The 21,523-nt window shown below is 53.2% G+C and overlaps 1 protein-coding gene across 1 annotated transcript; it reads right to left on the bottom strand.

Moving 5' to 3' along the window:
• Nucleotides 1-13,880: 13,880 nt before the first annotated feature.
• Nucleotides 13,881-19,579, bottom strand: RAD51 (RAD51 recombinase; the record flags this gene model as incomplete). The annotated part of the gene is made up of 9 exons (XM_082282865.1): nucleotides 13,881-14,004; nucleotides 14,270-14,391; nucleotides 15,680-15,809; nucleotides 16,109-16,222; nucleotides 17,084-17,178; nucleotides 17,857-17,948; nucleotides 18,500-18,617; nucleotides 19,020-19,157; nucleotides 19,493-19,579. 9 exons carry the CDS (start codon nucleotides 19,577-19,579, stop codon nucleotides 13,881-13,883), a joined length of 1,020 nt encoding a protein of 339 aa, XP_082138991.1.
• Nucleotides 19,580-21,523: the final 1,944 nt, after the last annotated feature.

Raw genomic sequence — 21,523 nt, 5'->3', positions numbered from 1 at the left:
ATCATAACACAGAGGGGACCCCATGTCCCTGGGCACTGTGGGGCTGCCAAGGGGGCAGCCTGGGCAGCTCCAGTATTTGGGACCAGGGCCAGGACTGACGTGAAGCAGGGAGGAACCACCTCCCCAGGTTCCCCCCGCATCCCCCGCACGTGTCCGTGCCCCGCGGAGCCGGCTCGGCCCCATCCATCTCCCGCTGTCAGCCAGGCTTGGCCGTGGGGCCGGTATCGAGCGCCAGATGAGGAGGTGTGAGAGAGGCAGAGCTGACAGCGGGCAGGAGGATAGAGGGGGCTCAGCCCCGAGCAGGATCGGACCTGCCAGGGCTCATCCACAGCTCCTGGACCTTCTGGGTGGAACTGGATGATCTTTAAGGTCCTCTCCAACCGGAGCCATTCCAGGATTCTCTGGCTGGTGTAGGTGACTGCAGGTGGGTCTCCTGAACCAATTTTGAAGCACGTGGTACAAAATGGCTTTTCAAAATGAACTTTTTTGGTCCCAAATGGGACCCTTTGGGCAAATAGGAACCAGAAAAAACTTCAAAAAAGGAAAACAGCGAGCCTTTGCCATGCAGAATAATTGCCCCAGACAGCAGGACAGGCTGGAGAGAGCTGTGGAGGTTGTGGTGGCCACTAAGATGAAGCAGGAGAAGAGTGTCGGCAGACTGTCAGATGACTCCTTGCAATGAGTCTCTGACTCATCTGGAATGGGGAAGTAAAAACTGCTTGGGGGGTGGTGAGGGGAGAAGAGGAATTGACCCTGTTTCACAGGCAATAGTAAACAGCCGGCATGGCGGGGGACAAGAGGGAAGTGAGAAGGGAGGAAACGGCAATACTCATTTCTCAGCCAGAAATACAAGTATCTGTTAGGTCAGAGTGGGCAGCTTGAGCAGCAGTTGGGTCTTTATTTATTTTATTTATTAATTTTTAATTTTATCTTTATTTTTTCAAACTCTGATTGAGAAAAGAGGAAGCGAATTTTAGCAGGTCAAGTTATACTCTGGAAGTGTCCAAGGCCAGATTCTCCAGAGCTTGGAGCACCCTGGTCTAGTAAAAGGTGTCCATACCCATGGCAGGGGGTGGGACTGGATGTTCTTTAAGGTCCCTTCCAATCCAAACATTTCCAGGTTCTAGGATCCTCTCTAAGGAATGTGTAGTACGAAAGAAAGGTAATTGCAAAGATAAAACAATAATTTCCTTAAATATGTCCAGTACTTAATGTTTTTTTCCCTCCCATATATAATAAATAAAAATACATTATATAAATATAATTATGTATAATTAAAAGGTAATATAGAAATGGAGAAGAATTTTATAAATCTTTCAGACTCAAGTGTTTGACAAACCCCCTTGATTTTGTTTCACTCCTGCTGACACCATTGTGTACACGAGTGGCATCGCTCTGGCTCCGCAGGCATCCATTCCGATGTGCCATGGGGATCCCATCCCTAAAACCCCAGAGACAAAACCCCCTCTGAATGGGCCCCAAGGCCTCTGGGGAAGGCTCATTCTGTTTTCAGGTGCTTCAGAGACCCTTTGGCAACTGCTCATGTGGGGAAGGTGTAAAACTTAAAATCTTCCAGCCACGTTAGAGGATGGAACAGGAAAAACTTCCTGGTTTTGGCAGGACCGATAGGGCTTGTGGACTTCATCTCAAGGACCTGTGAGTATCTTGATTCAAGCTGCCATTAACTAGGGGGTGGTTTTGGGACAACTTTTTGCTGGATGGGGAGAGTCATAAATTGGATTAGGAGGGGGCGGTTTTCCCTTGAAGCTGCACGTGGATGAACTTGCAATCAGGAATGCTGGTCTCATTTTAATTGACCCAAATTGATTGGAAATCACTTCAATGGTGTCTGTTGTCAATTTAATGCAACACTAATTAATGTGGAAAATTAAGGCATGAGGTTATTTTATTTGTTATTGTATTTATTTGTCCCTAAATAAGAACCTCTCCCTCCTCCCCTGCAAAATGTCACCCCTTCCAGGGATGGGGCATCCACAACTTCTCTGGCCCTGGCAGAGGTGTCCAAGACCAGGCTGGGCAGGGATTGGAGCAGCCTGGGGTAGTGGAAGGTGTCCCTGCCCATGGCAGGGGGTTGGAACAAGACCAGCTTTAGGATCCCTCCCGACCTAACCCATTCCAGGATTCCATAATTCTGTGTGTTGTATTCAGACACGCCTGGCTCGTTTGAGGCCTCCAAACCTCTTGATGTTGTCCAAACCTCCCACATCATCTCCTCTTGAGCATGTCTCTTTCCACCCAGGCGAGGTTGATTTTCCACCCCAGCTGCAGTTTTCTGATTATTCCTGATTCCAGGTTTCAGGGCTTGACTCATCTCATCCCAGGACTCATCCTCTCTCCTTGTGGGCTTTGAATGAGTCACCACAGGTTCCCCTGATGGAGACAACAATGTGTTTGGGGGCTTTGACTCATCCGATCTATTTTAAACATTTTTTAATGGAAAAATGTAATGGATTTCTCCACTTGCTTCTTGGTGATGAAGGGTGGCGGGGTGACACAGCCACATGGGAAATGCGAGATTTATTCAGAGCAGGCACACTCTGGGCAAGGCTGAAGTGTCAATTTGAGCCTCAAGGGCTAAATTCAGATCATAATCATCACCAGGAAGTGTAAAAATAATTTGCAGCAGGAGAGTTCCTGAAGGGTTTTCCCTTTATCCCAGTTTGCAGTTGGAACACTTCTCCAAATCATGGGGTGTCTCCCAGTCCCCAAATCTCTATTTCCTATGTCAGTTCTTTTTAATTCCCTGTGATGGCAAGAGATTGGTTACATAATCCAAGAGATAAATTTGTAGATATATAATATGTTTTTCTAAGAAAATATGCTTTATATATATATAAATTCTATATAAATATTTTCTTTATATATTAAAATAAATTAATATATTAAAGTTTTAAATATATGTTTATTAATATATAGAATCATATTAAAATTGTATATATATATATAAAATATGTATATAGAAGTAGGAAATCAATCCTCAAGTATCCATTTAACTTTCTGAAACTAATTGAGTTTATTTAACTAATTGTGCTTATTTATCAGTGCAGGTCTCCTCTTAAGGAGCTGCTTCCAATGTCACCAATTTCCAAACCATTCCAGGATTCTGTGTGACCCTGCATGGGTCTCATTTGGACGTGGCACATCCTCTTCTGGGCTACTGTGAGAATGTTGATCCGTCTAATTCTACCTGAGATATCACAGGATATGAAAATCTGCTTCAGCTGCACCTGGGAGGAAAGAGGAGCCAAAATCTTCCTCTAGGTGTGTTTGCATTGGATATAGGGAAGAAATTCTTCCCTGGGAGGGTGCTGAGGCCCTGGCACAGGTTGCCCAGAGCAGCTGTGGCTGTCCCATCCCTGGCAGTGTCCAAGGCCAGGATGGATGGGCTGATCTTGGTGAGTTAGAGAAGCTCCTCTACTGCCTTGCACAAGGATCTTATGGAATTTGAGTAAGAAAGCAGGTGCCACAATGGAGATCCATACCCCAGGAGGACAAGGAGGAGTATTCCACACAGAGCTCAGACCAAGCACCTGCCTCGCAGCAGGGATGAAACCTAATCCCTGCTTTTTAACTGAATTTATTTCCATTCTATCTCGGATCCTTCACACCAAGCAAAGATGGTTTGTTGAGTCAAAAAAAGTGAGGCTGAACATGGATGAATCAAGAAATCGAGGCCAGTTCTCTGAGGGGGGCAGATTTCCAGGTCTGGGCAGGTGGATGCTGCTCCTTGGGAGGACTCAGCCCCCAAACCGCTCGATTTTCATTATCTGTAACATCTCCAGCACTGTCCTGGCATCCCAGCCGCTGCTTCGCCTCCGGCATCTCCTCGTGGGTGATGAAAAGCAGCTCTAAATCCTCATTATAGCACCAGGAGACCAGACACATCGCTCCTGGGACATCTGAAACAGGATGTCGGGTTCTGGGATGGAACTCAGCCCTTCAGCTAAGGCTGATCCAATAATGATGATTTTTAGGTTTGGATCCGTTTGTCAGGAGCCTGCAGCGCTTACTTTTGGTTTACTCTCTGGTGTAACTCTGTCAAGCCATGATTAATGTTATCCAGGAGAAAAATCAATGTTTATTTATTCTATCTGTCACAGAGTGGGATTTTAGGAGCTGCTGATCTCTCCCTGGTGAGTGGCAAGACGGAGCCTGAATCTATCTTTTATCCCCAAACGACGCATCACATCTAAAGCACAGCGAGGTGAGACAAAGCCCAGCTCCTGTTCCTAGCGCTTTCACCTAGAAAATCTCTTCCTGAGACATGGGGAGCAGGTATTTATTCCTCAAGTGCTCAGGCTGGACCGGCAGCACTCAGAAGACGAGGAATACATTCATTTTCCCAGCAGTTACTGGGAAAATCGCGGACTTCCACGCACGAGTGGTTGGAGGAGCCCCAGGAAGAGGTCTTGCGATACGCCCGGGATCTCTCCCGCCGTTTCCCTCTTGAATTCCCCGCTGTTCCCAGGGCTCCGCTGGCGCCGCGCTGCTGCCGCCTGCGGGCGGAGCGCGGTACTGCAGCCCAGGTGCCCGCGCATGCGCGGTCCCACGGGCCTCTCGGAGGGGCGCGCGTGCGCAGTGAGCGGAACGAAGCTCCGGGTCACGTGGTACGCAAGGGCACAGAGAACAATGCGCATGCGCGGTCCCGCCGCGGGTGGTGGGGGGGGCGCTGTTCCCCCCCCTTCTCTCTCAGTGCTGCCGCCCCGTGGGAGCGCCCGGCACTGCAGGCCCCGTCCCCAGGGAATGCCGAGGTGTCCCGTGCCTGTGGCGCTCGGCGGCACTGCCCTGACGTGGTGCAAAAAGAGCAGGGGGCAAGTTCTGGATTAGCGGGAGGATGTTTCTGGAATGGAATTTGGTGCAGGAGGGACCGTAAAGCCCATCTAAACTCTTGCTTTCCCATTCTGCAGCAAGGAATGCATCCAAAACGGCCTCCTCGGCCTCACGGACGTTGCGAGTACTCTCCACAGTGCTGCCCGGGCTTGTCTGGGAATGGGAACGGCTGTTGGGAGCTCTGGCAGAGCACCTGGAGACCAGGTAAAATCAGAAATGTGATTGTTTTGGCTGCTGCTGAGTGTGCATTTCTTTTCAAGGTGTTCCTCTGGTTGATCTGTGTCACAGTAGCTTCCTAGAGCTGGAGTCAAACTTGACTTGGAAGCTGCATTCCAAACTTTTGTCCACATTTATTTTCTCTCCCACATGGAGGCACCTAAAGAAGCAGAGGTGGGGTGTTCCTAACAAAAGAACATCCAAATTCATTGGTGGTAGAGGGCTTAAAATTAAAGTATGGGTGGAGGTGCCTTTAGGACACTTCCAGTTCCTTCATATATGAATGGAATTTAAATGAAGTGTCCAAATCCTGACAAGCTTGTATGAACTCCAAAGCCTTTGCAAGTGTTTTACAGCCAGGGAGGGAGACAAGAGTCTGGAGTCTCTCCCCAAAATCTGGCTGCTGGTTTGTTTGACCAGGCATAGGAATAATTGTGTATTCCCTGGGGCTGCCCTTATGGAGAAAGGTTTATTTATCTCCCTCGGGTTTATTCAGTGTACCTTCAAAATGATGGAAACCGATTTCATGGAAATGCCAGAGGTGCCAAATGCTGTCCCCAGCCAGAGCTCAGAGCCAGCCCTGTGGGAAGGGGTTTAATGCCCATTTTCCCAGTCCCTCAAGGCAGCAGCACTGGAGCCCTTGCCCCCAAACACGCCCGAGGTGCCGAGCGCTGGCAGGAGGCAAATCCAGGGATTGGACAGCAGGAGCTTGCACTGCTCGTGTAATCCCAGGCCTGGAGCTGTGCTTCAGAAATCCCAGGAGATGCTGCCTCACTCAAACCTCGTTTAAAGCTCAGCATCCCTCCTGCTCCCTCCTGGAATTACTGTTGCTCCCTTTGCTGCTCTTCCCTATTATTACTATTATTGCTATTACTGTAAATTCCCACTCCATTTCTTCCACAGCCCTTGGCTTCCCACAGGTGGTGCTTTAGGAAAGCCCCTGCAGCCTGGGAAGGTGCTTTTGGCTCCGGACACATTCCCAGCCCCCAGGAGCAGCAGGACCTGTGTTGTCCCCAGCAGGTGAGGCAGAGGTGCCTTTCCTTCCTTCCTTCCTTCCCTGCTGCACTTTGGCTTTTCGAGGGCTCTCTGGGGGTCTGAGGGAAAAGGTCGTTGTCATTCCAGGGCAGAATTAGCCCTGGTCCCCCTAAGAGCAGGAGGAATCATTTTATCCTTGGTTTTGGCTACACATTTTGTGTTTCCTCTCTTTTGCTGACACCGTGTGGTGAAGCAGCAGCTCCCAACTTTTTCAGTGCTGCCCCCTGGAATAGTTTTCATTCGTACAACCATGAATTCCCTGCTGGAATCCCAGTCACAGCCCCCCAGATCAATGTGCAGTTTAAGGTCTTAGCACCCTGACCAGGACAATTTCCTGTCTCTAGACATGGAAAACAGGGGAAAACGCAGACTGGATTGGAGCCAGAATCCAGAACGGGGAAAGTGAGGCAGCGTGCTCGGCACAGGCTGGGGATGGTACAGGGGCTGTTCTTGTTGGATGACACCCGTGTGGAACAGATCCTTCTCTTCCTTTGTCCAAAGTCCGATGGCAAAGGATTGAATAGCTCACAAATGGGGCCTGGAATGAAAATGGTTCTGTTAAAATTAGGCAAAGAATGCAATAGGAAAAAATGGGCATCCTTTTTATGTATGAAAATAGTAGGGAATAAAAGGCAAGGGCACTTTTATTTGGTGTCACCTCACTTTTTGTGGATAAAACCCTCCAGTGAGCAATCAGAACAGGAGTGTGAAAGCCACAAGCCTTTGACTTCCACAGGGACCTAATTTCCCTTTTCTCCTCTCTTTCAGGACAGGAAAAACCACTTAACTCATCCCATCTTTGCCAAAAGCTTTGGTGTTTGAGCAGCCAAACCCAGCGGGCTCCAGCCCTGGCAGAATGTGCTGGAGGGCCCCTGGTGCTGCCCATGGTGTGGGGTGAGTCCCCAGTTGTCCCCAGAGCGTTGCAAATCCAGAGGGATCTGCCCTGGTTTCAGGCTGTCCTTGCCCTGGTCCCTGCAGTCCCCTGAGACAGAGAGAGCCCTGGCCAAAGGGCCTTTGGCACCTTGTCAGGAATGTGGCAGCAGCCCCGGGAGCAGGTTGGAGGCGGGAACTGGGGCTGTGTCTGAGACTGACCAGGTCAGCTCAGTGTTTACCTGTGGGGGTTTGGCCCCACACACTGAGTTTAAGCAGGATCAGGGTGATGGATGCTGCATTTTGTGCACCCTGAGAGTTTCTACCCCCCCTGGAGATTTCCTGCAGGGATGTGGCAGCACAGGGAGCAGAATTAAAGCTGCACCTCCCATGGGCATTGCTGGCCTTTGTGTCTCTGTTGTGCCATCAGTCTGTGGGAGTTTGCTGCTGTCCCTGCCACTGCCACCCCACCTGGGGGCTGCGTGCTCCTGGCAGCCCTTGGCAGCCCCACACAAGCTCCAGTGGTGCCTCTGTGCTGTGTTGGGAGTGTTGGCTGGGAATGTGCCTCACCCCTGGCAGTTTTGTTCCTGAGCAGCCAGACAGAGCTTTTGGGCTTGTCAGCTTCAGAGTTTGATTGGAAAAGTCCCTGAAAAGAATAATGACAGTGAAGTTTGTCAAAGTGGTGCTTTGACAGTCTGTGCTTTGTGTTGGAGGTTGTCGTGCATTTGCCCTGCAGGGAATGAACGTCCCCTTCCCAATTCAGCCCAGAAGATCCCAAAGGCTCTTACAGGAATATTTATCCTTTGCTTCCCTTTGTGATAATGAAATCTCCACCCTGCCATGAGCCATTCCTTGATCTCTCCTGGAGAAAACCTCATGGCAGAGGCACTTTGCAAAGGAGCCCAGAGCTGTGTTTGGAGCAGAGAGTGCTGAGAGCTGTGTCTGCTTGTGCTGCTCCAGCCTGGCAATATCCTCATGGAACAGACTGGGCAGATGGGATCAGATGCAGCAAAATCCCTTCATGGAAGAGGTTTTCTCCTGTGCAGATCAGGCATGGGGCAGGAAGTGAACTTTGGAAATCAGCTGCTCTGCCCCCAGAAAGCATCACTCACATCAGCATGAATGACATGACCTGTGCCCACCACTCACAATTCACCCAGCCAAAATCAAGAGCAAAGGTTGGTTTGGGTTTGAGAACTCGAAATAACTTTGAAACAGAAGAAATCACTTTTTTCTTGTTTCTTTCTTTCTTTCAGATGCTGGACTTGCCTCTGTGGATGTGTGCTGAGCTCTTGCTGCAGGGGACTGTCAGGTCTTAGTGGCTGTGAGTTCCTGTTCTTCTCACTGGGGAATTGGAAATAATTATTAATTAATTGCAGAAATATTTCTGGAACCTTTCCCCTTTCACACCTCACTGTGTGGGACAAGGACAGAGAGAGGAAGCAGAGGAGCGGCCTTGGGTCGGAGAGGGGCAGGAGAAAGGTACTGTGGGCAAAGGGACCTCCCTGGTGTCACCAGGGCACCTGTGGGGAACAGAATGGACACTTTGAGGGCATATGGAGGTGAGGAGTGGACAGTCTGGGGCAAAATCTGAGTTCATCTACATGTATATATATACACACATATATATATATATAGGGGATATTTTTGAGGGAAAAGCTGAGGTACTGAGTTCACCCACCTTGCCCCGAGTTGTGTTTGCACAAAGTGGGACCAGAGGTGAAGGTCAGTCCAAAGCCAACCCTGCTCAACCTATAAATCCCAGGATAAGTTCTACAAGCTGTCCATTGAGGGACTAAAAATACACAAAAAGTGGAACCAAGAGCATTAAGAAGGTTCCTGGGAATCCCATTACAGTGTTGTCATTGCATTTTTAACAGATCTTTAAGCTTTTTTATGACAACAGTGCATTTCTCTGTTGGGGTTATTCATTCTGTGGGCAGTGAGGTTTATCTGGATTTGAATTCCCTCATGGTGGTCCTGACACTGCTCAGGAGCTGGTAGGACAAACAGACTCCTGGCAGGCACAGGGTGTTTTCCCCCGGAGTTCATCCAGCTGCTGCCCACCAGCCCAGCCAGGAGGGATCTGCTTTGGCTCCTGTTTTCTGCCAGGGAAAGAAAGTTTTCCATTGATCCAGCTGAGATTCCAGCAGCCTCATCTCCCGGCGCTCCCCGGGCAGCCAAAGCGCACCCCGCCCGCTTCCAGCCGGGATCCAGCGCCTGCTCCGGGGAACCGCCGCCCTCCTGCTGCTCCCGGCACCGGCACGGCCCCGGCTCCCCACGGCCGCAGCCGGAGCAGGAGCGGCAGCGCTGGGCTCGGCCCCAGCACCCATCCTGGAGTGGCTCTTCCCGCCCGCGGCGATCCCGGTCCCGGTCCCGATCCCAACCCCAATCCCGCCCCGGTCCTGTGGCTCCAGGACCGGTACCCTGCCCGCCGAGGGAGTAGCGGCTCCGCCCGGGACCCCCAGCCGACACCGACAGGACCCGGACCCGAATCCCGGGCCCGGATCCCGACCCCACCTAAGCGCCTCGGGCCCCGCGTAGCGCCGGGACCAGCCCCGGTCCCGGGCTCCGCACAGCGCTCCGAGCGACGGCCCCGCCGCATCCTGGGATGAGCATCCACCGCATGCAGCGGAGCGGGCGCGGGTCCGCCGGGATTTACGAGCGCGGGCGGGGCGGGGCCGGCTCAGGTGTGAAGGGCGGGGCCGGCTCAGGTGCGCGGGGCCCCAGAGCGGCTGCGCGGGGCGGGACCGAGGACATTAAAGCCCCGGGAATCAGCGGTCGGAGCCTTTTGCTCCCTCGGCGCGCGGGGCGAGAGGCTGCGGCAGGGCCGGGCTCTATATTTCTATTCCTTTATATTTCTCTTTACCTCTCTTCCTCTAAACCTCCCCTTCCCCACCCCTCCCTTCCTCTCCTTCCCAACCCCCTGCTCTCTCCCCCCGTACCCTCCTCTCCTTCCTCCCCGACCCCCCGGACCCCCCTTCCCCCCCCTCCCTATCCCCCTACACACCCCTACCCTACCCCTCCACCCTCCCCCTCCTTCTCCACCCTTCCTTCCCCCCTCCCCACCCCGGCTCCCCCCTGCCCCCTCTCCCCGCTCCCCTTCTGCTCCCCAGTTTCCCCACAGCTGTCCTCAATCCTCCTTCCTCCACCCTTCCTTCCCTTTCCACCTCTCCCTATTCCCCTTCCCTCTTTCCCCCTCTGTACCTTGACACCCCCACCTATGCGCCATCCTCGTCCTCCTTCCTCCACCCTTCCTACTGCCCCACCCCATCTTCCCCTGTTCCTCTCCCTGCTCCCCTGCACACCCTGACCCCGACCACCCCCTCTGCCCCGCTATTCCCGTCCTCTGTTCCCCTTTCCCCCGCAGCCGCGGGGCTCGGGGCACCGGAGAATAAAGCCCAGAGGGCCGGAGCCCGGCGCCCTCCGCCCTCGCTGGAGCCCCCACACGGGGCGAGACCCGCTCGGCGGGTCCCCCCATGCAGTTCACAAGCACCGCCCAACACTGCCGGGGCTCCGGCTTTCCCCACATCACACGGGGGGCTCCCGGGGGGGTCGGGGCTGGGGGTCAGGGAGGGCCCCCTCCTTAGGAGGGGGTCCCGGGGTGGCGTGGGGGTGGGACGGGCCCCCTCCGGAGGAGGAGGCGGCCCTAGGGGGGGGGTAGGGAGGGCCCCCTCCGGAGGAGGGGGTCCGGGGGAGGCGGAGGAGGGACTTTACCCCCTCCAGTCCCTCCCCCGGATCCCCTCCTCCGGACCGGGGATGGGGGGGTAAGCGGAGGGGGTCACGTCACTCTGCAGCTTGAACAGACACAGAGCTCGCCAGCCAAACCAACGGCCCCGCCCTCCCTCGGAGTCCCCGGTCCGGAGGAGGGGATCCCGGGAGGGGGGGGTCAGGGTGGGGCCCCTCCTGAGGAGGGGGGCCGGAGGAGGGACTGGAGGGGAGAAAGTCCCCCCTCCGCCTCCCCCGGACCCCCTCCGGAAGAGGGGACTCTCCCTGGCCCCCCCCGCCCGGGACCCCCTCCTCCGGAGGGGGCCCTCCCTACCCCCACCTAGGGCCGCCTCCTCCTCCGGAGGGGGCCCATCTCACCCCCACCCTACCCCGCTACCCCCTCCTAAGGAGGGGGCCCTCCCTGACCCCCAGCCCCGACCCCCCCGGGAGCCCCCCGTGTGATGTGGGGAAAGCCGGAGCCCCGGCAGTGTTGGGCGGTGCTTGTGAACTGCATGGGGGGACCCGCCGAGAGGGTCTCGCCCCGTGTGGGGGCTCCAGCGAGGGCGGAGGGCGCCGGGCTCCGGCCCTCTGGGCTTTATTCTCCGGTGCCCCGAGCCCCGCGGCTGCGGGGAAGGAAGGAGAGGGGAGAACGGAGAGAGAGAAGAGATGCGGGGGAATGAGAAGGGGTAGGGAAGGGGGAGCGGGGTGCAAAAGGAAGCGGGAGGGAAACGGAAAGGCTGGGTGGGGGGGAGAAGGAGGGGGAGAAGGAGGGTGGACAGAGGAGGGGAAGAGGGGGAAGAGAAGGGGGTAGCGGGGTAGGACAGGAGAGGACGGAGTGTGGGAGGGGGGAGGTTTGGGGCGAGAGGAGGGAAGAGTTTGGGGGAGAGAGAGAAGAAGGGGAAAGGGGGAGAAAGAAGGGGAACACGGGGAGAAAGAAGGAGGGGAGAAGGGGGGACAGGAGGGGAGGCCGAAGCCCCCGCGCCTCACCCGGGGAGCCCGGACACAGAGCTCCCGCCCGCACCGCGCTCGCAGTGAGCAAATGGCGAGGGAGGCGATTTCCGGGCATTAAATCCCCTCGGCCCCGCCCCGCGCAGCCGCGCTGGGGCCCCGCGCAGCTGAGCCGGCACCGGCACCGCCCCTGAAGCCGCGCCCCGGCCCCGGCCCCCTCCGGGCCCCGCCTCACAGAGCCCCGGCCCGCCCGGGGTGGGGACAGGACCATCGCCCGCGGCCCCGCCCCTCCCACCTGGGCCGAGCCGGGGCTGCTCCCGGTACCGGCACGGGGGCTTCGGGTCCGGGTCCTGCCCTTGTCCGCCGGGGGCCCCGGGGCGGGATTGGGGCTGGGATGGGGACCGCGGTCCCCGCGGGCGGAGGAGTCGCTCCGGGACGGGCGCTGGGGCCGAGCCCGGCGCTGCCGCTCCTGCTCCGCTGCGGCCCCGCCGGGGCTCCGGGCGCGGTCCCGCCACGGCCCCGGAACCTTCCAAACCCCGCCGGTCCCCGCAGCGCCGGAGGAATTTTTTATACATCGCAGGCAGATAATTCTCATAGAGAAACCCCAAAAATAAAAGATACGGGGTCGGGTAGGGGGGGCGGTGGGGGAGCAGGCAGTGTTCTGCTTTAAATTAAAACATATTGGGAAAAAGAAATCTGTGGAACAGCTCATTTCCTCTCCTGGGCTGGCTTCTGTGTGACTGGCTGTGATTCCAGCTGCTCGCTGTGGGACTCTAAGGAAATGCCAGGTGCTGAGCACTACAGAAGATAATGGGAAATCTCTCTGGATCAGGCAGTGTCCCAGAAGTCTGGCAGTGCTCAGCATTCCTGGCTAGAATTTGGGGGGGGGGGGGTCCCCTTCCATAGTGTCCCCATGGAGCTGACACTTCCCAGCATTCCTGGCTGGAATTTGGGGATCCCAGCACAGCCCCTCCATAGTGTCCCTGTGGACCTGGCACTGCCCACCATCCCTGACCAGGGTTTGGGGCTTCCAGCACAGCCCCCCCAGCACATCCCGCTGCTTCCTCAAGTCCCCTTTAACCAGGATCCTTTTTGGGGTGGGGACACCCAAACCCAGCACAACTGGCTTTAATCCACTTTTGGGGGATCTCCCCTCTCCCCTCCTCACCGAATTCCTGCTGCCAAAGCCCAGCCTGAGGCTCAGCTCTCCATCCCCTCAATCTCTCCAAGGAATTGCACTTGGATTTCCCAGTCCAGCAGGGCAGCAATGCTGTTGTCCTCATTGTGTATCTTAGGTGCAGAACTGCCTAAGAAATAATTGAAAGAAATTAAAAGAATGAAGAGAAAATAAAGAAGAGCTGCCAGCTCCAACCAAGGGGTGCTCAAGCCCCTTCTCAATGATTTGTTTTAATTAACCAATGAAAATGAACCAATTAAGATCACATCAACATGTTATTATTCTTTTTAATTGAGTTCTACAGAAATATTGCAGAATATAAAAGAACCTTTTTAACCCCCAAAACTCTTCGAGGAGATCCACAGGGCAGGGCTGCACTGCACCCCCAAACCGAGGAGAACTGGGAGAAAAGACAAACCCAGACTGAGATTCCCAGGAGATTGGTGCACCTTCTGCCAGCCAGAACAGCCCTTGTTCTGAAAACCCACTGTGAATCCCAGGAACCTGGGCCATTATCTGTGTCCTCAGGGGCCTTTTTATTTAAAGCAGATTTCCAGAGAGTATTAACGAACTACAGAAAATTAAACTGAAATGTAAAGGAACAGCTCCCCCAAGCCAGCAGGCTGCAGCATCCAAAAGAAAATGAACAGAAAGATACGGATTGGGACCATCAGCAATCCCAGATCCCTCGTGTGGAATAGCACTCTGCTTTGGTTTATCAATCACCACTTCTCTTAGTGGACAAACCCTTCAGCTTTGCTTCCAATTCACCAAGTTCCCAACTGTGGCCACCGAGGTTCTGCTGCACCGTGTCCACGGTGGGATCCAGGAAAACACGCAGGGTATGGTCCTCTGGGAATGTTGCTGAGGAAGCCACTGACCTAATCTGTGCCTGCAGCCCAGAGGGAATCTCTTCCCAACAGCTCTGGCTGTGCTCGGTGTGTCCCGACGGTTCCCACGCTGACACACCACAGCTCCTCTGGCCGCTGCCTTGGGAAGTATCCCTAAGGTGCCACCAAGAAAGGAGCTTCTTATGGGCACAGAGTCTTGGGCTTCAGGGGAAGAAAAGGAGCTTTCAGTCTTTAGCATCTCCCACTCCGTCAGCATTGATAGCAAACATGGCTTCAGCCTCGGGAAGACACGGAGAGTCATAGATTTTACAGATCCTGGTCTCACCTCGGCCTTTCCGCAGGTACAGCCTGACAGGGAGAGGGAAGGAATCAGGTCAGGATGGGCAGCGTGCTCCCAGAAAATCATCCTAATCCATAAGGGATTAAACAGAGCTGTATGAACTGCCTGAGATGTTCCTCCTGCGGACGGAGGGCCCAGTGTGGCACTAAGCTGAAGCATAGGCTGGGCCTCCCATGGACAGACTATGGAAACCCCAGAAGTAAAAGCTGCTCAGCCAGTTTCATAAAACATTCCAAACCCAGGCTCCTGGGATCTGTCCATCTCTTGTCTCACCTGGTGGTGGAAGCATGAGCGATGATATTGCCTCCGATGGGTTTTTTGGGATCTGCAGCAAACATGGCAGCTCCGTCTACCTGTGCCACCACCTGGTTTGTGATGACAACGGCCACACCGAACTGCAGGGGAAACAACCAAAACCCAGTTATTCCCACAATCAGAGCAGAAAAGCAGGGAAAAGGACACAGGGGCACTCCTGGTGTCCATAACTGTGGGATCCAGCCCCTCCAAACCAATGGGAGCAGAGGTGGAGACAAAGCCCTTAGGACCAGTTTGCTGGGGTTTATAAGAAAACCAATGAGTTTTACTTTGGCAATTTTATTGGGTTTGTATGGCCAGGATTTGGTAGTGGGGGGGCCACAGAGATGGCTTCTATGCGAAACTGCTGGAAGCTTCCACCATGTCAGGCAGAGCCAATCCCAGGATGGCCCCAAGAGGGACATGCTGCTGGCCAAGGCCGGGCCAATTAGAAATGGTGGTAATGCTTCTGTGATAACAGATTTAAGAAGAAATCAAACAAAACTTGTGGTGCAGCTTCAATTCCAGCTAGAAAAGAGTAGGAGTGAGAATATGAGGAGAACAAGATGCAAACACTAAGGGCAGTGAAGAAAGAGGGGAAGGAGGTGCTCCAGGCACCAGCTGAGATTCCTCTGCAGGCCGTGGTGAGGACCATGGTGATCCTCCCTGCAGCCTATGGAGATCCACAGGGATGCAGAGATCCACCCACAGCCCGTGGAGGAGCCCCACGCTGGAGCAGGTGGATGCCTGGAGGAGGCTGTGAGCGACGTGGTGGAGAGAGGGGCCCTGCTCCCAGGCTGGAGCAGCCTGTCCTTGGGGCACTGCACCCCGTGAAGAGAGACCCATGGTGCAGCAGTTTGAGGGGCACTGCTGCCTGTGGGATGGACTCACATTGCAGCAGTTCACAGGGAGCTGCTGCTCGTGAGATGGAGCCACATTGGAGAAGTTTGTGGAGAACTGTCTCCTATGGGGAGGGACCCCACAGTGCAGCAGGGGAACAACTCCTCTCCCTCAGCAGTGGGAGAAGCCTTGGGTGGATGAACTGACCAAACTCCCCCATTCCCATCTCACTGTGCCGCTGGTATAGAAGGTAGAGCTGGGGAGGAGGGAGAACTGAGGGTAAGGTGTTTTTAAGAGCTTATTTTACTTCTCATGATCCTGCTTTAATTTTGTTAGTAATGAGTTCACTTCACATGTCTAAGTTGAGCCTGTTTTTCCCTGTATGGTGATTGATGAGTGTTTTCTCCCGGTCCTTATCTCAACTCACAAACCCTTCATTAAACTTTCTCTCCTCTGTCCAGTTGCAGAGGAGGGTGAGTGAGCAGCTGTCACGGGCGCCTGGCGTTTGGCAAGCGTCAACCCACAACATTAAACCCAGTCAATGCTCACCTCGTCCGCCAGGCGCAGCAGCATCCGCAGGAACCTGGCCAGGTGCATCTGCCTGGCGGAGAGCTCCCCCCTTCCCGAGTAATCCGTGCGGTACAGGGCCGTGGCACTGTCCACGATCAGCAGCGCGTACCTGGGAAAGGGGAGGCAGGGCTGTTAAGTCTCAGTTCCAATCCCAAGATGCCTGCACAGCTCTCCTGGGAGCTAGGAAATCATCAGCACTGTTTCTAACCACAGTTCTAAACTGAGCTTCCTCAGGCTGGCACTGAGGAACCATGAATTCCCTGTGTTTGTACAGCCACATCAGCTGGAGCCAGTCCCTGGCATCCAGAATTCCAGCAGCAAGACGCGCTCATGGAGCAAGCTGGCTCCCTGGAGAAGCCAAAAGCTAATCCCATGTGGGAACAAAATCCCTTAAATCAGTGTAATTACCGTGACTCAGCCATCATGGCCGAGGCCTGGTACAGCAGCTGGGTCTGGTGGTCGGTGTTAAAGCCCCGGGCATAGGCCACGTTGTCCAGGACATCACTGCCAGACAGGCCATACCTGCAAAATCAGGGAAAATAAAGGGATAAACCCTGGGTGACAATTTCATCCATAGCAGTTAGCCCAGAGCTTTGGCAAAAGACTGGAATAAAAACTCACATCCCCAGCAGAGATAAAAACAGGAAAAATGTAGCCTGTGGTGATGAAAAGAGAATGGAATGATTGGAACCATTTTAAATGGGTAAGAGGAAACAGCCTCATGTCATACCAGGGGAGACTGAGGCTGGATATTGGGAAGTCTCCTATTGGAAAGGCTGTCCAGCCCTAGTACAGCTGCCCAGGGCAGTGGTGGAGGCCCCATCCCTGGAGGGATTTAAAGCCGTGCGGATGTGGCACTTGGGGACATGGGACAGTGGTGGCCTCGGCAGCACCGGGGAACGGTTGGGCACCGTGATCTCTGAGGGCTCCTCCAACCTGAAGGATTCCATGATTCCAAGGACATTCTGTACACGGCCAGCACAGACACAGCTGTGCCTGCTGCAAACATCATTTCACTTCCTCTCCTTTGCTTGGCTGCCAAATATTCCCTGGCGACAGGGAACACAGGAGCAGTCCTTGCTGCAGGAGAAGCCAGCAGGGTTAGATCAAATTCCCCTCAGAAAGAGCTAACAGGATCCAGCCAGTCCTGTCCCCAGCTGCTTGGGAAGCTCCCAGTCCCTTCCAGTAACAAAAGAGAGGGAAATCACCTCATGCCAAGGGACAATGACACGAGAGCTGGGGAGAGAGCGGCAGGGACAGGAGAGGAATGACAACACCAGAGGTTTCCAAAGGGAACACCTGCCAAATCAACCTCCACGGCCTGTGGAAAACGTTTTCCAACTGAGTTGTGAGTCCATCTATTCCTGTCTTCCACTCACAGACCTTTCAGCCACAGCCAGGAGCCGCTCTGGACGGAAGGTCCCCTCCGTGTCGATGTACATGGCTTTTCCCTCGCCGCCCCCGCGGTCTATGGGGAGCTAAAGGAGAAGGCAAGGAATGAACAGGGAATAATCTATCCATAAATACAGCAGATATTGCCACACACCCTCACTGAACTCATACAACAAATAACATCCCAAGTTATTGTGATTAAAGTCCCATTTAGCTGGGAAAAGCAAGAGGAAAGATTCCTGGTCCCCCATCTCTGACACCTTCCTTTTGTAGTACCTGTCACCTGGAGTGCCAGGACAAGGGGGAATGGCTTCCCACTAACACAGGGCTGGGATAGATGGGATATTGCGAAGAAATTCTTCCCTATGAGGGTGGTGAGACTCTGGCACAGGTTGCCCAGAGAAGCTGTGGCTGCCCCTGGATCCCTGGAAGTGTCCAAGGCCAGGTTGGACAGGGCTCGGAGCAACTTGGGCTAGTGGAAGATGTCCCTGCCCATGGAACTGGATGGGCTTTAAGGTCCCTTCCCACCCCAACCATTCCAGCATTTCATGATTCTACACAAGATGACAGGTGCTTAGCTTTGAGCTGGGAAGTTTAGAGAGTCAACTAAATGATCATATTAAGTCCAAGCCTCTAATATTTTAGGGAATAGCAACCTCTAGACAGTAATAAACACTTAGAAAGTCAAGGAAAGTGCCAAAATTAGCAAATATCCCAAGGCTGTGGGGTCTGAATATTGGACTGTAATGAGGTGAAGCCCCCACCTGACAGGTGACTGCCAGGGTGTGACACAGCTGCGTCTTCCCAGTACGGAATTCCCCGAACAATTCTGTTATGGACCCTGTTTCTATTCCTCCTGAAAGGAAAATAATAATAATTATTAATAAAACTTAAAAGGTCACATGCTACAAACAGGTATGATCTATGTATCCCACATATCAAATACTACATTTACAGAGACTCAGTTAAACACTGGATTTGGCTGAAAGTTTCAAAGCTAAGAGGGAAAACTGCTTGTCAGCCTGAGGTTTGTGTGTGCTGTAGATAAGAAGTTCGGGTGTGTTTTTGAAGATGGTGAAGAGCTAAAATTACTTGTTTTAATTTTTGGATTACCAGAGGAATGGGGAGATGGTGATGCCTGGTTTCGTTTACCCTAAACACATTGTGGACTTAAATAAACCAGAAACATCAAAAAATGGACAGCTTTGGGTCTTGCATCATGACTAAAAGGACTAAAAGCTATTTCTGCAGCTTTTAAAATAAAAGCAATTATTCAAGAGCAGTTCTAGAGGTCTTTCATCCAACCAGGGCTTGCCTTATGTGGTTCTGTGCAAGGACCCCACTCACAGGAAAACCCCACCCTAATAACTGAGCTTAAGCAGGAAAGAGAAATAATAAAATGCTGACCTTGAAGCAGCTTATCCAGCTCTTTGGAGCCAGTGGTGATCTGGATGATCTCTGACCGTCGCTGGTGGAATTCTGTGGCTGTGGTGAAGCCCATGGGAACCAGTTTGGCTGCCTCAGCCTGAGGAAAAAACCCAATGGAGCAGTGCCAGAAGAGTTCATGCCATTCGTTAACTCCCCCAGTAATTAATATTTCCTGCCTTGTGGAGAGGCACCCATATCATTCCATGCACATTTCATAGACCTTGCACAAGCTGGTACCTCTGAACAGAACTGAAATTCTGCTCCGAGAAAAAGCTCCAACATCCCTTTTGTGTGTTTTATGGAAATATCCTCCCCTTGTTCCCCACCAGGTCAGTTCAGTCCTGTCCTGGTGTGTTTTGCCTTTTCCCATCACAAGTCATGTTACACCTCTCATCACCTTCACTGCCCTCTGGAGACCTTCCAAATTCACCACAACACTTTCAGCCAGCAGAAAGAAACTTGTGGAATATCTTGGGTTAAAGTTCCAGAATATCCTTACCAAGATTTTGTCAGCTTTGGCTTCGCTGATGCCTTTAATGTTCAGCAGCTCCTTCTTTGGTGCATAAGCCACAGCCTCCACTGTGTGAAATCCAGCTTCTTCCAGCTTCTTCACATCATTGGCATTTATGCCACATTGCTGGGAAGCAGGGAGGGAGAAAAAAGGACACGTGTTGGTATTTTTTTTTTTTTTACACAACATAAGTAAGAATTTAGCAGCAGAGTTTTCAGTTTAGCCTGGTTTTTAAAGAAAAAGGTTTAGGTAGGATATTAGTAAGAAATTCTTCCCTGTGGAGGTGGTGACACCCTGGTGGAGAAGCTGTGGATGCCCCATGCCTGGAAATGCTCAAGTCCAGGATGGATGGGGATGAGCTTTTAAGGTCCCTTCCAACCCAAACCATTACAGGATTCCATTCTAGGAAAAAGAGTAGCGGATCTATGGAAAACTTTCTCCAGAGGTAACTCCTCACCTACCTCCAACCTGGATATGAGCTGCGGCCCAAAGCTCTCCTCCTCTGCTGACGTGTCTGCACTGGCCTCGAGCTGCATCTGCATGGCCATGGCAGCGAGGGACCAGGACACCCCCTGGAAGGAACCAAACACTTCAGTGTTCCCTCTTAGCAGTAAGTTACATGAATCAGGATCATGGAGTTACTAAAGCTGGAAAACTCCTCTGAACTAGCCCTTGATGTTGGGGCTGGGCTGTGCCCCAGAGCCTGCCTGCCCTCGGGACTGCCACAAACACTTTGGAAAGGGCTGGAAGACCCTGCGGAGGATTTGTACCACCCCTGGGATTGCTGAGCAGGATGGCAGGCAGGAGCTGTCATGGGAAACTGAAGGATACAAGGGAATTCACACACTTGGAATATAACACACAATTTGAATATTACAGATTATAGTGACAGGACAAGGGGGAATGGATTCAAACTGACAGAGGGGAAATTTACATTGAATACTGGCAGGAAATTCTTCTCTGTGAGGGTGCTGAGGCCTTGGCACAGAGAAGCTGTGGTTGCCCCTGGATCCCTGAAGTGTCAAAGGCCAGGCTGGAACTTGATGGCCATTCCGGCATTCCACGATTCTAACTTTACCGGGGGCCCGGCCAGCAGCACCTCCCAGGTACCGCCCGCCGGCGATCCCGCGCCACGTCCCCTCATTCTGCTCAACTCCAGCCCTTTGTTTAACGCCCCTCACGGCCCCCCACAGGTGACGGCCTTTCCCCCCACTCCCCCCAGGCTCCCGCGGCCGCTCCCCGCCCCGGGGAGGCGCCGGGGGAGCCCTGAGAGGCGTCGGAGCCCCCGCAGCCCCGGGCCCGTCCCGCCCGCCTCACCGCGGCCCCGCTCCGGCCGTTCGGGCGCTCCCGCCGCCGCCTCACGTGACCCCGCCCGCGCCCGCGCGCGCAGGCGCCGCCCCGCCCCCGGCGGCGCCGTGAAGGGGAGCGCGGGAAGCGGCACCGGGCCTGGAACGGAACGGGAATGGGGCATGGAGAGCTGCCCCGGGGCAGCGCGGCCTTTCTTTCTGATTCACTTTCCTTCCTCCCTCTTTCTGATCTTCCTTTTTGTTTTCTTTTCCCATTTTTCTTCCCCCCCCCCCCATTTTTTCTTTTCTTCTCTCTCCCGTTTTCTTTTTGCCCTCTTTTCTCTTTCCCCCCTCTTCTCTTTTCCCCCCACTTTTCCTTCTCTTTCCCCACTCTTTTCCTTTTGCTTCTCTCTCCTTTCCATTATTTTCCCTTGTTTTCCCTCACTTATTTTCTCTTTTTTTCCTTTTCCCCTTTTGAAGCCCAAAACCCTGTTGCCCCCGTAAATCCAGCGGCCCGCGCAGTTCCTCGGCCAGCACCCAGGAACAAACAGCTGGAGATCAAGACACATCTGGAGCAGAGGTTTCGATTCCACACAGGAAGCCCCATCCCTTGACTTTGACGGAATCCCTTTGCCTTGAGGCGTTGCTGGGCACAGATTGGAGCCGCTGATTCTTGGCACATGGAAGTGAAGTTTTCCATGATTTTTTAAAGTAGGAGAATGGAAAATTTTCCTACTACAAATGTGTGGCTTCACCCGCTACTTTGATTCAATGGTCAGAGCAATATAATAAACTCCACCAAAAACTCACTTGAGTCTTTATAGTTATTGATGCTTTAGTGTGTAAAATACACTGAAAGAAAACCAGCCCCAAAAAACCAAAAAAAGAGGTGGATAATGCTCCTGGAGAACTGCGGCAGCACTCTCAGCTAGTTACTAATGCATAAAGAATGGGGTGGGGAATTCAAAATTCCAAGTATAGGACCTAAGCTGAGAATGATTTGGGTGCTATCTTCCAAATTAAAATACAATAAATCCTTGTGAAAAGCCAGGACATAGAAAACTAACACTAGGAAAGGCAAGGGGAAAAAAAAATCATACTGTGAAAAGCCTTCCCAAGTATTTAACATAATTATTCCAATTTTTTGAATTGAATTTAGCACTGAATTTTCAATAACCAGTTTAAATAGAGCAGCCCATAATCTCC

Source organism: Coloeus monedula (assembly GCF_965178545.1).
Source record: "Coloeus monedula genome assembly, chromosome: 6".
Classification (NCBI taxonomy): Eukaryota; Metazoa; Chordata; class Aves; order Passeriformes; family Corvidae; genus Coloeus; species Coloeus monedula.
The sequence above is the reverse complement of the archived record's forward strand: the minus strand, read 5'-3'. Positions and strand labels throughout refer to the sequence as shown.